General features: G+C 42.7%; 1 protein-coding gene across 1 annotated transcript in view; it reads left to right on the forward strand.

The window, feature by feature from the left end:
• The window catches only part of RASGEF1C (RasGEF domain family member 1C), a 71415-nt gene that overhangs the window by 25321 nt on the left and 33189 nt on the right, over window positions 1–12905 (forward strand). Inside the window, exon 2 of the mRNA XM_044659816.1 lies at window positions 11837–11929. Coding sequence (XP_044515751.1) covers window positions 11837–11929 — 93 coding nt within the window. The remainder of the gene's footprint in view (window positions 1–11836; window positions 11930–12905) is intronic.

The raw sequence follows: 12905 nt of genomic DNA on the forward strand, positions 1-12905 counted from the left end.
AGGGAGGGAGGGAGGGAGGGAGGGAAGAAGGGAGGGAGGAAGGAAGGGAGGGAGGGAGGAAGGGAACAAGCATTTAATGAGACCTACTATGTGTCAGGCACTGTGTTAAGGGCTTTACAAATATCTCATTTGATCCTCACAAAGATCCTAAGAAGTAGGATCCCCATTTTATAGTTGAGGAAACCGAGGCTGACAGAGGTTGAGGGACTTGTCCTTTGTCACACAACTACTATGTGTAAGAGGTCTGAATTGCTGACTGAAGGAAGATCCAGTGCTACCACAGATAGTCTATATTTCAAACAGAGATAGAGCCTGCTCAGGCCATGCAGCTTCTATGGGTCTGGGGCAGAGTTCATCCCCAGCCCCCATTTGGGGCTATATGCAGAGAGTTCTTTCCTTCATTTCATGCCTATTTGTTTAATTGAACTGATATGCTTAGTGCTACTGTTTGCACTGGCAGTTAGGTGGCACAGTGGATAGAGCAATTGCCTTGAAGTTACCATGACCTCAGTTCAAATACAGCCTTGGACACTTACTAGCTTTGTAACCATGGGCAAGTCATTTAACCTTTCCTTGCCTCAGTTTCCTCAATCAAAAATGGGAATATTCTTGATTCCCAGGGTTATTGTGAGGATCAAATGAGGATATCTGAAAGCAATTTAGCAAACCTTAAAGTGCTATATAAATGCTAGCTATTATGACTGTTATTATTAGGACTTTGGCAGGAATCTGCTAGATTGGGACTAAGGAGGCAAGAAATGAGTATCACAGCAAAAGAACAGGCAAGGAAACTTACAGGAGTCAGTCAAGAGGCATTTATTTAAGTACCTACTATGCGCCTGGCACTGTGCTCAGGGGATGGCACAAGTAGGGAGAGCAAGGAGAATTCTGTAGTGAATTACTCAGAGTACATCCCAATCTCTCTTTCTATTGGCGCTAAATAATGGTGGTGGATGCAGAAAAGGTCAAATGGTCTCTTTTCTCTGGAGGAGAAGGCGAAAGGTCTAGAGGAATGTCTCACTCCGGGGTTGAGAGACTTATATGAATTGTGTGCAGTGAAACAAGCAGAAGACAACAGTGATATTAAGGAAAAGCATACAGAACTCTGATCAGTCAGAACTCTGATCAATGCAGGGACTGATTGTGACTTTGGATTCTTAACCACATCCCACCTCTTGACAGAAAAAACATGAACTCTAGATGCCGAATGGGGTCCACTTCGGAAACCACCAGTTTCTAGTGAATCATGTACAGATAAATGATACTACCAGTAGGATCCTAGAAAGCATTTCTTGGAAGGATATGCAAGGAATTATTGTCCCCAAGTGGAGGACTTTGCGTGTAACCTTATTAAATTTCATGTTATTAGATTCAGTCTATCATTACAGCTTGTCAAGATCGTTGCAGATCCATTGTCTATTGTTCTATGTCTAAGCAGCCCTTCCAAAAAAAAAAAAAGAAAAATCCAAAGTGTGGATTTTTTAACCTTAACTATATTTACTTTTTTCAAGAGAGTGTTTTCTTGGGTGCATGTGTTTGGGGGGGACAAGCATTTAAGAGCTTACTTTGTGTCAAGTACTGTGCTACTCACTGAGAATACAAAAAGGACAAAGACAATCTCAGCCCTCAAGAAACTTACATTCTACTGAAGGAAAATAACACATTAAAAGGAAGCTGGAGGGGTAGGGGTACAGGCCTAGAGATGGGAGGTCCTAGGTTCAAATCTAGCCTCAGACACTTCCAAGCTGTGTGACCCTGGGCAAGTCACTTGATGCCCATTGCTTAGCCCTTGTTGCTCTTCTGCCTTGGGACCAATACCCAGAATTGATTCTAAAACAGAAGGTAAGGGTTTAAAAAATATAAATAAAAAATAAAAGGAGGCTGAGGGGGTTGCTAGGTGGCTCACTGGATTGAGAATCAGGACTGGAAATGGGAGGTTCAAATCTGACCTCAGACACTTCCTATCTGTGTAACCTTAGGCGAGTTACTTAACTCCCGTTGCCCAGCCCTTACTGCTTTTCTGCCTTGGAACCAATACTTAATATTGATTTGCAGACAAAAGGTAGGGGTTTATATTTTTTTCAAAGGAAGCCAAAAAGGAAAGGAGAGAAGATGTGGGGTGGTGAGAGGAAATGAGCTGGTAACGTGGCTGGAGATGAAGGAAAACATCTTTGTCCAGGCCTCCTCCTTAAACTGGAAATTTTGGGGAAAGACAGCCAGTCAGAAAGTGTGGTCACAGGAGCAGATGTGAGAAGAATCCAAAGAGTGGAGTGAATTTCCAAGGCTGAAGAAGTTTCTATGGCATAGGATGCCGGAGAAATGAGTCAGTCGTGTGACCTGGAGAGAGATAAAGATAGCAAACAATTTTTTAAAAGTGTTCCTTGGTTGGTTATTCTGCATATTCACAGAAGACCAAATGGCACCATTGGTGATGTATTTTGACTCCATTAATTAGATTTAAGTGAGGCAGAGTTGCACAAAATCATCAGCTTCACTCCATCTTTCAAAGCCATCAAAGTGCAGTGACAAGACAGAAGTCAAGATGACTGATGATGGCCCAGGATGCAGTGGATGACTTTGGCTTCCTTGATGTCCTACCAAGCTCTAAGCATTCCACAGTACCCGCCTTCATGGCCATTGGAACAAATTGTTCTCATTTGCCCCTTCCTCTAGGGGAGGTCTTCACATGCTTGGGGTAGACACCCCACCAAATCACCAAAAGATTTGAGGCCTGTCATTTCCAAAAGGAAGGAATGCCTCTTTCTCTCTAGATTATTGAAGATAACAAAGTATTCCTCAGAGGAATGGTGGAGGGAAAGGATGTTTTAAAGGGGAAAGGAATCTGAAAAGAAAGAAGAGGAAGCACAAAGCCTAATCTGTCAGAATTTTGGAGTGTGGGAGAAAGAAAGGAAGGGAAGAGGAGGGATCCTGGGGGGTTTGGAGTTCTCTCATAGGAATAGTAACACTTTTCCATAGAGAGGGGAAATAAATTGCAAGAAGGGGAAATCAGCATTTCAAGAAAGGACCATGTATGCCTTCCACTCCTCCAAGCAGCTTTTTTTTTCCTACCCAAAAATCTGGTGAGAAAGTGGCATTCTTTTCTTCCAGAAATGCCATTCCAGTGATTTTCTTACATACCTCTCACTTTCTGCCAGTGATACTCCTCCCAATACAAGTGCTATATACAGATTTGCAGGTGCCACTGGCAGAGATTCTCTTGTTCTGGTCAGAGGAAACAGGCAGAAGGAGTGGCAGCTGATGATTCTCTGCTTCAAGGGGTCCTGGGGCCATCATTTATTTATCTTCTTGGTGTCAGTCAGTGAATAAATATTTATTAAGCACCTGATGCATGCTAGACACTGTACTAAGCACTGATGATACAAAGAAAGACAAAAGATCATCCCTGCCCTTTGGGCACTCACAATGTAATGAGGACTACAACACACAAACAAAAATGGACAAACTGGCAGTATATGGAACACACAGGCAGTAGATGAGAGGGGGAGGGCACTAGAAGAAAAAGAAGTTGAGAAAGGCTTCCTGTAGAAGACAGGATTTTTGCTGGGCCTTGAAGGAAGTCAAGGAAAAGGGAGTAAGCAGTAATGAGGAGGGATAGCATTCCAGACAGGGGACAACCAAACAAATGGCTGGAACTGAGATGGAGTATCTTGTTCATATAAACCAAGAGAGCAGAGGTTCTTTCTTCCCAGGCTGAATATTCAAGAAATTAAAGAAAGACTGAAGGATTCAGCAAACTTGATAAACATTGCCCATTTCTAGAGAATCATGTACAGATAAATGATACTGCCATTCGGATCCTAGAAAACATTTCTTGGAAGGATATGCAAGGAATTATTGTCCCCAAGTGGAAGACTTTGGGTATATCCTTATTAAATTTCATGTTATTAGATTCAGTCCATCATTACAGCTTGTCAGGAGCTTTATAGATCCATTGTCTATTGTTCTGTGTCTTTGTTGCCCCTTCAAAATTTGTGTCATCTGCAAATTTGCTAAGTGTGCCAACTCTAGCTTCATCCAAATCACTGATTTAAAAAAAAAAAAAAGTTAACTGGGGGCAGCCAGGTGGCTCAATGAATAGAGAGCCGGGCCCAGAGATGGGAGGTCCTGGGTTCAAATATGGCCTCAGACACTTTCTAGCTGTGTGACCCTGGGCAAGTCACTTAACCCCCATTGCCTAGCTCTTACCCCTATTCTGCCTTGGAACCTTAGAATCAGTATTGATTCTAAGATGGAAGGTAAGAATTTTTTTTTAAAAAGTTGACTGAAACAGGGCTCAAGTGGAAATATAAAAATAACAGTGTGTGTGAAAAAGACCTAGTATGTTTAGTGAACAAATTTGATATGGATCTATCTTCTGACACAGAGACAAAATAATCTTAGGCTGCATTTATAAAGGTGTGATATTGGAACAAGGGTGGAGCATTGATAAGCCAGCTGATAACTGCCCCAATCTGGACATGGCTGAAATACTTGATATAGTGGTGGATGCCCTGGGTCTCTCTGTGCCTCCATTTCTTTTTTTTTTTTTTTTTAAACCCTTAACTTCTGTGTATTGGCTCCAAGGCAGAAGAGTGGTAAGGGTGGGCAATGGGGGTCAAGTTACTTGCCCAGGGTCACACAGCTGGGAAGTGTCTGAGGCCAGATTTGAACGCAGGACCTCCCATCTCTAGGCCTGGCTCTCAATCCACTGAGCTACCCAGCTGCCCCCCTGTGCCTCCATTTCTCTAGGTCCATGATTTCACGACGGAATGAGGATTGTGTAGAAGAACTGAAGGCATATTGACTTGGATGGATTCTTACTACCTTCCACTATGCAAACACTTTGCTCAACAAGCAAACCTAAATATCTACATTCAGGGTTCTCTGCCAACTCTTCTCCTTTTCTTGAGCTATCATACCTTCCAGGATTTCCTAGATTATGTATTCCTCTTATGTAGTCTCAGTGACTAAGAAGGGATCATAGGATCGTATACTGAGAGGACACATGGAGATTCAGGTTAAGGGGCTTGTCCAGGATCACACAGTTAGCATCTGAGGCAGAATTTCCCAGATTTTCCTGACTCCAACTCCAGTACACTCTGCACTCTTTTTATTTTAACTTGTAACTTTCTGTTTTAGAATGAATGCTAAGTATTAGTTTCAAGGCAAAAGGGTGGTTAGAGGGGGGTAATTGGGGTTAAATGACTTGCCTAGGGTCACACAGCTAGGAAGTATCTGAGACCAGATTTGAACCTACCACCTCCCATCTCCAGGCCTGGCTCTCTATCCACTAAGTCTTTCCATTTTTATTTTCTGATTTTCCAAGACAATGTTTCTACTTGGAAAAGACAGAGAAAGAACTTGAGGGAGACTTGAACTTCTCCGGGACACCACCCCAGCAGCAGGAAGCTCATCCTTCCCAGTAGAAGCCCTTGCTGAAACATACGTAAAGATGCTTTTTGTTGCCTTTCTGCATCCTTAACAAGCTGTAGCTCATCTTGGGCTTCGATCCTGTCAGATAACCCATATTCCCCCAAGTCCTTATTAAATCAGAGCCCATCCAGAGGTGCCTGTGTAGACATTGATATCTCTTGATCAGAGTATCTCAGAGTTGAATTCACAAGGTCACAGAGCTGTAGTCCCAACACCTTCCTGAACAGGAATCTTCTCTAAAAAATCCTTGAGAAGGAGTCATCCAACCTCTGCCTGAACACCTCCATGATGGAGAATTGGTGTAGCCAACTTTTGAGCACTTCTAATTGTTAAGAAGTATTCCCTTATATAGGTGGTGCAGTGAATAGAGCACTGGGTTTGGAATCTGAACATTTCCTCTTTCTAATTTCAAATCCAGCCTTAGACACTAGCTGTGAGACACTGGGCAAGTCATTTAACCCTGTTTGCCTTAGTTTCCTCATCTGTAAAATGGAAAGAGCAATACCAACCAACCAAACAAACAAACAAACCTTGTTACAGGATTGGAAGACAGATTGGAAGGTGTTAAGAAAAGAGTGAGATGAGAGAAAATGGAGGCTTTTATTGCAAATAGTCTTTTCAAGGAACTTAACTACAAAGGGCAAAAAAGATATAGGACAATAATTAACAGAGATGAGATGATCAACTGAGGGTTTTTTTTTTTTAGCAAGGGAAAGACATAGGCATCTTTGTAGGTAGTAGGGAGATAGTCGGAAGACAGGGAGAGATTGAAGATAAGTGATAGAGTGGGGCAGTCGATTGGTGGAAACAGGATGGATTGTGATCACTTGAACAAGAAGAGGAGTTGGCCTTGGTAAGGAGTGAGGCCACTTCATCATGTGAAACAGAAGTACAGGAAGAGATAAAGGCAGAAAGAATATGAGTGATATGAGATGAAGAAAGGGGGAAAGAGTCACTTTAAATGAGCCAGGCTGCTAAAATGACCACACTTGGCCCTAAAGAAAAGAGGAGAATATAGATCTCCTTCTCCTTTTTGCAGGGGGCAGCCTGGGTGTGGAACATTGCATACATTCTCAGACTTGGCTGATGTGTTGATTAGTTTTGCTAAACTTCCCCTCCCCCCCTCTCATTTTTATTCTTTGTCATGAGGAGTGCCACTCTGGATAGTAGAGGGAGGAGAGATATGTTTGGGAATGAGAGTGATGGAAAAAACCAAAAGAGATCAGTAAAAATCTTAAAAAAAAAAAGGCAATCCTAGACACTATATTTTGGGAAACACTGACAAAGTGAGTTCATTTAGAGGTTGGTGACTCTGAAAGTCAGGGATCAGGAAGTCATTTTATTAGAAGATGCCTGAAAGAATTGGAGGGGTTTAATGGGTTAGGAAAAGATCAGGGATGCTACATTCTCAACGCTGAGGGTGACAAGGTTAACACATAATTAAGATTAAAGTCAGTCAAAGGAGCTGAAGAGAGATTAATAATAATAATAACAGCAGCAACAACAACAGTAATAGCATTTACATAAACTTTAAAGTTTATGAGAAACTGTACAAATATTATCTCATTTTGCCTTCACAGTAACACTGGGAAGTAGATGTTATCATAATCAACATTTCATAGATGAAGAAACTGAGGCACAGAAAGGATGACTTGCCAAGGGTCATACTGCTAGTAACTGTCTGAGACTGGATTTGAACTCAGGTTCTTCCAGACTCTGGATCCTGCTTCTATCCTCTTTGCCACCTAGATGCCTTAACCCTATTTGTCTACCAGGGACTAAAGGCAGCCTCATCCCCTGAGTGAGACTAGGATTTCTTGGATTATATATTGCTCTTATTCAAAATGACTATGACTAAAGATTTGATGGATGTAGGCTGGGGTCCAAGTAAGTCTTGGTTTACTGCTGTTTATGTCTGACTCTTCATGAACCCATTTAGGGTTTTCTTGGCAAAAATCCTAAAGGTGTGTCTCATTTTCTTCTCCAGCTCATTTTATATAGATGAGGAGACTGAAGCAACCAGAGTTAAATGATTTGCCCAGGGTCACACAAGTAAGTGTCAGAGGCCAGATTTGAACTCAGGTCTTCCTGACTCCAGGCTTGATGCTCTATCCACTGCATTACCTAGTTGCCCCAAGTAAATCTTGGGATCATTGTCCAGGAGAACACATGATAGAAGATAATCATAAGTGGTAGATGTGTTGTGGAAATGACAACCCAAGTGATAGGGAAGGGTTTTATCATTCTCTCTGCCAGTTTCAGGGAAAGTCAATCAGTCGATGGGATCTGTTTGGAAAGATAGCCAAATGTAGCCTCCTGTGCTGAAAACCATTCCAGAGATGAGATGACAAAGTCTTAAGCATACGTTGCTTTGGCTCTCCAAAGGATGCATTGCTAGTCAACCCAGGTGGTCTCTGGTTCCCCCTGGGTAGTCATCGACTGTGGGGATAGTGATGGATTTGGAGGAATTGCAAGGAAAAACTAAGAAAGGGATCCAAAATTCATGTGAAAGAACATGTTCTAAGTGGACAAGAGAGCCACATCATTGCAGCAGAATGCTATCAGAGGCTATAAGGCAGTGGTTCCCAAACTTTTTTGACCTACCACCCCCTTTCCAGAAAAAATATTACTTAGCCCCCTGGAAGTTAATTTTTTTTTATTTTAATAGCAATGAATAGGAAAGATAAATGCACTTGTGGTCATCACCACCTTCCTGGATCGCTGCAGCACCCACTAGGGGGCGGTAGCACCCACTTCGGGAATCACTGCTATAAGGCAATCTGCCATCTTGACAAAATATAGTACCTGAAATGGTGGTGTTCAAAGGCCTGGTTCATCAGATTGGGAGCAACGCTATGGAAAGGTGATTCTGAACTTAAGGGACCAGGAATAATTCAATTGAGAAATAAGAGAGAAACTGGGGACTTCAACTGGAATAATGTGAGAGAGGAGACATCAAAACTGAAAAAAAATCTCAGGATAAGTGGGAGACCTTGGTGGTAGTGAGAGGGAGGAAGCAAGCCTTCTGAGAGACTCTGCCACTACCAGAATGACATCGTACCCCAGGGACAGGAGGAAGTCCCTGATAAAGATTAGCTTTAACCTTGCCCTGGGTTAGATGTAAGTCTGCACCTTTGTTTTAAGCCTGCTTACTTGCCACCAGGTTCAAGGCCCAGGCAGGTACCCCAGAAGACTAGATGTTCCAGCAGATGTTGTGCTCTGTGTGTGGCCACCAAAGAATCCCACACGACCATGTAACATTGCAAACAGAAACTACTGTGGATAAAGCACTAGACCTGGAGTCAGGAAGATCTTAGTTCACATCTGGCCTCAGGCATTTACTAGCTGTGGGAACATGGGCAAGTCATTTAACCTTGTTTGCTTCAGTTTCCTCTTCAGTAAAATAAACTAGAGAAGAAAATGGCAAACCACTCTACTTTCTTCACCGTGCTGGGCTGCTATAGCAGAAGAGAAATTCTGTTTACCAAACTTTGCCAGGAAAATGTAGAGGCTAAAGGAGAAGGAGAATCTTTCATATACTGACCTTCCTGATGTGGGCATCAGGTTTCTTAAGGCAAACAACTAGACTTATTATTTTTTTTAAACCCTTGCCTTCTGTCTTGGAGTCAATACCGTGTATTGGCTCCAAGGCAGAAGAATGGTAAGGGCTAGGCAATGGGAGTTAAGTGACTTGCCCAGGGTCACACAGCTGGGAAGTGTCTGAGGCCAGATTTGAACCTAGGACCTCCCATCTCTAGACTTGGCTCCCAATCCACTGAGCTACCCAGCTGCCCCCAATTAGACTTATTTTAAAAATTCAATTATTTTATTTTTAGTTCTGAATTCCTACTACTTCTCCCTCCCTGCCCCACTTTGAGAAAGAAAAATAAAGAGAGGAAGAAAAGAAGAAAAAGAAAGAAAGAAAGAAAGAAAGAAAGAAAGAAAGAAAGAAAGAAAGAAAGAAAGAAAGAAAGAAAGAAAGAAAGAAAGAAAGAAAGAAAGAAAGAAAGGAGAGAGAAAAAAAGAAGAGAGAAAGAGAGAGAGAAAAAGAAAGAAAGGAAGGAAGGAAAAAGAAAACTTATTACAAACCTTGTATAGTCAGGCAAAATAAATTCTCACATTAGCCATGCCCAAAAATAAATGCTTCAGTCTGCACCCTGAGGCCATCACTCTCTGTCAGGAGGTGGGTAGCATGTTTTATCATGAGTCTTCTGGAACTCTAGTTGTTTATTGTGTCGACTTGACTTCCTAAGTCTTTCAAAATCATTTGTCTTTAAGAGATTGAAACAGGGGGCAGCTTAGTGGCTCAGTGGATGGAGAGTCAAGCCCAGAGACAGAAGGTCCTAGGTTCAAACCTGACATCAGACACTTCCTAGCCATATGACCCTGGGCAAGTCACTTGACCCCCATTGCCAGCCCTTACCACTCTTCTGCCTTAGAACCAATACACAGTATTGATTCTAAGATGGAAGGTAAGGGTTAATAAAATAAATTTTAAAAAACATTGAAACAACTGGGTTTAAAAGACATCTTATGTCCCTGCTGGACCTGGCCGTCTGCTCTGGATCTGGCTGAGGCTAAGTTGTGGCAAAATCTGTCTATAGAAGGGCTTCTCAGGGGGCTTGACATCTCAAGAAATCAAACTTTGTGCTTACAAACAATATATCAGCCCATAGCTTGTGGTGTCCTGGATTTCAAGTGATGGTGAAATTAAGTCTGCAAAGAGAAGGGCAGAAGAGGTTGGGGGAATCATGGGTCTGCCATTGGTTGCTAAAATGGGCAGTCGAAGTTTGCTCAGTTTTCTAATGGAAGGTGCAGATGATGAGAGGGTACCACACTCCCTCCAAATAGGGCCTCCAGCCCTCATATGCACAGATTCCTTCCATATCAATTTCCTTCCTTCAGTAATCAACTTGGAGAAATATGGTCCCATTCTCTATGGAAAGAGAGCCTTAAGTCCCTTGATGGGCCCTTCTCCCAACAAATGTTTGAATAGACTAGAAAATGTGAAAGGCTTCAAAAGCCAAGCCAAAAGAGTTTGTATCTTGTTCTATAATAGAAGGAATGGACAGCTATTGGACTTTACTAAGCAGAGAAGTGACATGAACAGGTGCATGTTTTAGGGAAATCATTTTGGCATTGTGGCATTGAAGAGGAGACTGGCTGTCTTCACTTAGCTTCCATACCTACCCTCCATGGTACCGAGCCCTGTACTTGCAGGCAATTTGATATAACTGATAGTGTCCTAGACTGGGAGTCAAAAGACCCAGGGTCTAGCCTAGACTCTGCCACAAATGCTCTGTATGAGTTCCCCTCTTTGGATATTTTCCTGGCACAGCTGTCATTCAATCATTCAGCCCTGTCCAATTCTTCATGACCTTATAGATTTGTCTGTGAGGTTTTTCTTGGCAAAGATACTCAAGTGGTTTGTCATTTCCTTCTCTAGTGTGTTTCCATTTTACAGATGATAAACTGAGGCAAATAGAAGTTAAGTGACTTGCCCAGGGTCATACAGATAGTTAAGTGTCTGAGGCCTGATTTGAGTTCAGATCTTCCCGACTCCAGGCCTGGTACTCTATCTGCTGCCCAAGGTGCTGAAATAAATGCTCAATGACTGGGCCTCAGTTTCTTCCTATGTTAAAAGAGAGTTAAACTCCTCTCTGAGGTTCCAGCTCCAAGATTCTCCATCTAAGTCTTAGCTTAGTACTATAGTGAGCTCAGGTACAGTTTGAGCCTGTCCTAGACAGTCCCATGAGGCCATAAGCACATTTGCTGTAAGATGCTATTTTCGGAGTGGCTGCCAGTCTTCAGAGTTTCAGAAACCCCACTGGCCTGACTGCTTGTGGCCTCTGTGGCTCTGGCTTCAAGATGAACGACATTCCGGAGACCACCATGGCTTAGCTGGGAACTGGAAACCCTTGACAGAAGGCAGAATCAGCAGGATATCCTGAACTACTCAGACTGAACACTCAGACACGCTATTTCTCTCTCAGACCTTGAGGTAGGAGGGAAAGAAGAGCACAAGAAATGTGACAGTCCAGGATGAGCCATCCAATCCCTTCCAGCCCCCCACCCTCACCCCCTCAGCTCCAAAGGCTGCTTCTTTGGAATTCTCCACAAGCCACAGCTGTCTCTTACGGAATTCCGGGTAATTATAGGCAGAGCTCCTTTCCCTTCTTTAGAAAGCTGGTGCTGTGAAGGATAATTAAAGCGATATAGTGGGTGTTGTTAAGATGCTGTGGTGGGGTGTGCGTGTGTGTGTGTGTGTGTGTGTGTGTGTGTGTGTGTGTGTGTGTGTGTTTTAAAGATTTACAGTCATTTGCGTTTACTGTAATTAAAACAGTGCCAATTTAAGCAATTCCCTCTCCACAGTCTGTTCATCTGTGAAAAACCTCATCTGTAGGAAGTGGTGGAGGGAGCAAAGCCCATAGAACAGAATGAAGTCGGGACTCAGAGCAGCCCTCGAGCCCTCATTGGCAGAATCACGGGTCTAGGGGTGAGGAGCAGTCATCGGCCCTTCCCAGTCTAGTTGATGGACTTCTTTTTAAAAACCATTATTGATACCTTTTGTTTTCACATCATCTACATTTCCCAATGGAGCCTCCCGGGGAGCCAACTCTAATAACAATGAATAAAAAAAGGGACAAACATAGTTCAGCCATAATTAACCAACAGACAACCACATCTTTGAGGCCTTAAACTCGGGTAAGCCACAACCAGGTATTGCTCCTGGGGCAGACTTAGTTGGGAAGGGAGGTGGAGCCACAGTGATGGAAAGGACAGAGAGGAGGTGGCCAGTTCCCCAGAGACTCTGCTCCATACCCTTGTAGGAACTGGTAGGGAAGGTGGCTCCCAGGAGAAGGACCATGCCTTGGGGACAGTGGCACTACGTAGGAGGTGATGAGGAAAAGCAAGGCACTAGCCCACATCCATTTCAGCAATCTTAGGCAAAGCCCCAATCACCTTGTACTAGTTATGACTCTATACTGGTGAAGGCCTGAGCTATACGTAGCTCTTACCAAAGTTCTCTCAGTCTTGGCTATTGACTTCTATGAATTTTTTCCTGACCCTCTCATCTTGAAGATATGTATCTCCTCTGAGCTCCCATGGCATTTTGCTTGTAGCTCTCTGTTTCTGCCCTACGGCTATTATAAATAATAATAACAACTTTTTTATTATTCTCTGTTTTTTGTAATAATTGTGCCTCCCTCTTCCTGCCTCAGAGAGCCATCCTATATAACAAATAATATTTTTAAAGAAAAGAAAAAGAAATGGTTTAAAAAAACAGCGTAAATGATCAAGGCATAGAAAAAGTCTACATTCATGGACCTCCCATCTGTGCAGAGGGGTAGAGTGAGGAAGGTCTTCTTATATCTCTTCTTCCAACCCATGCCTATTCTTTGTAATTCTCAATTCATTCACTTAAAAAAAAAAACCCAACTCTTATCTTCCTTCTTAGAATCAATTCTGTG

This window comes from Gracilinanus agilis, chromosome 2 (genome assembly GCF_016433145.1).
Source record: "Gracilinanus agilis isolate LMUSP501 chromosome 2, AgileGrace, whole genome shotgun sequence".
Taxonomy (NCBI): Eukaryota; Metazoa; Chordata; class Mammalia; order Didelphimorphia; family Didelphidae; genus Gracilinanus; species Gracilinanus agilis.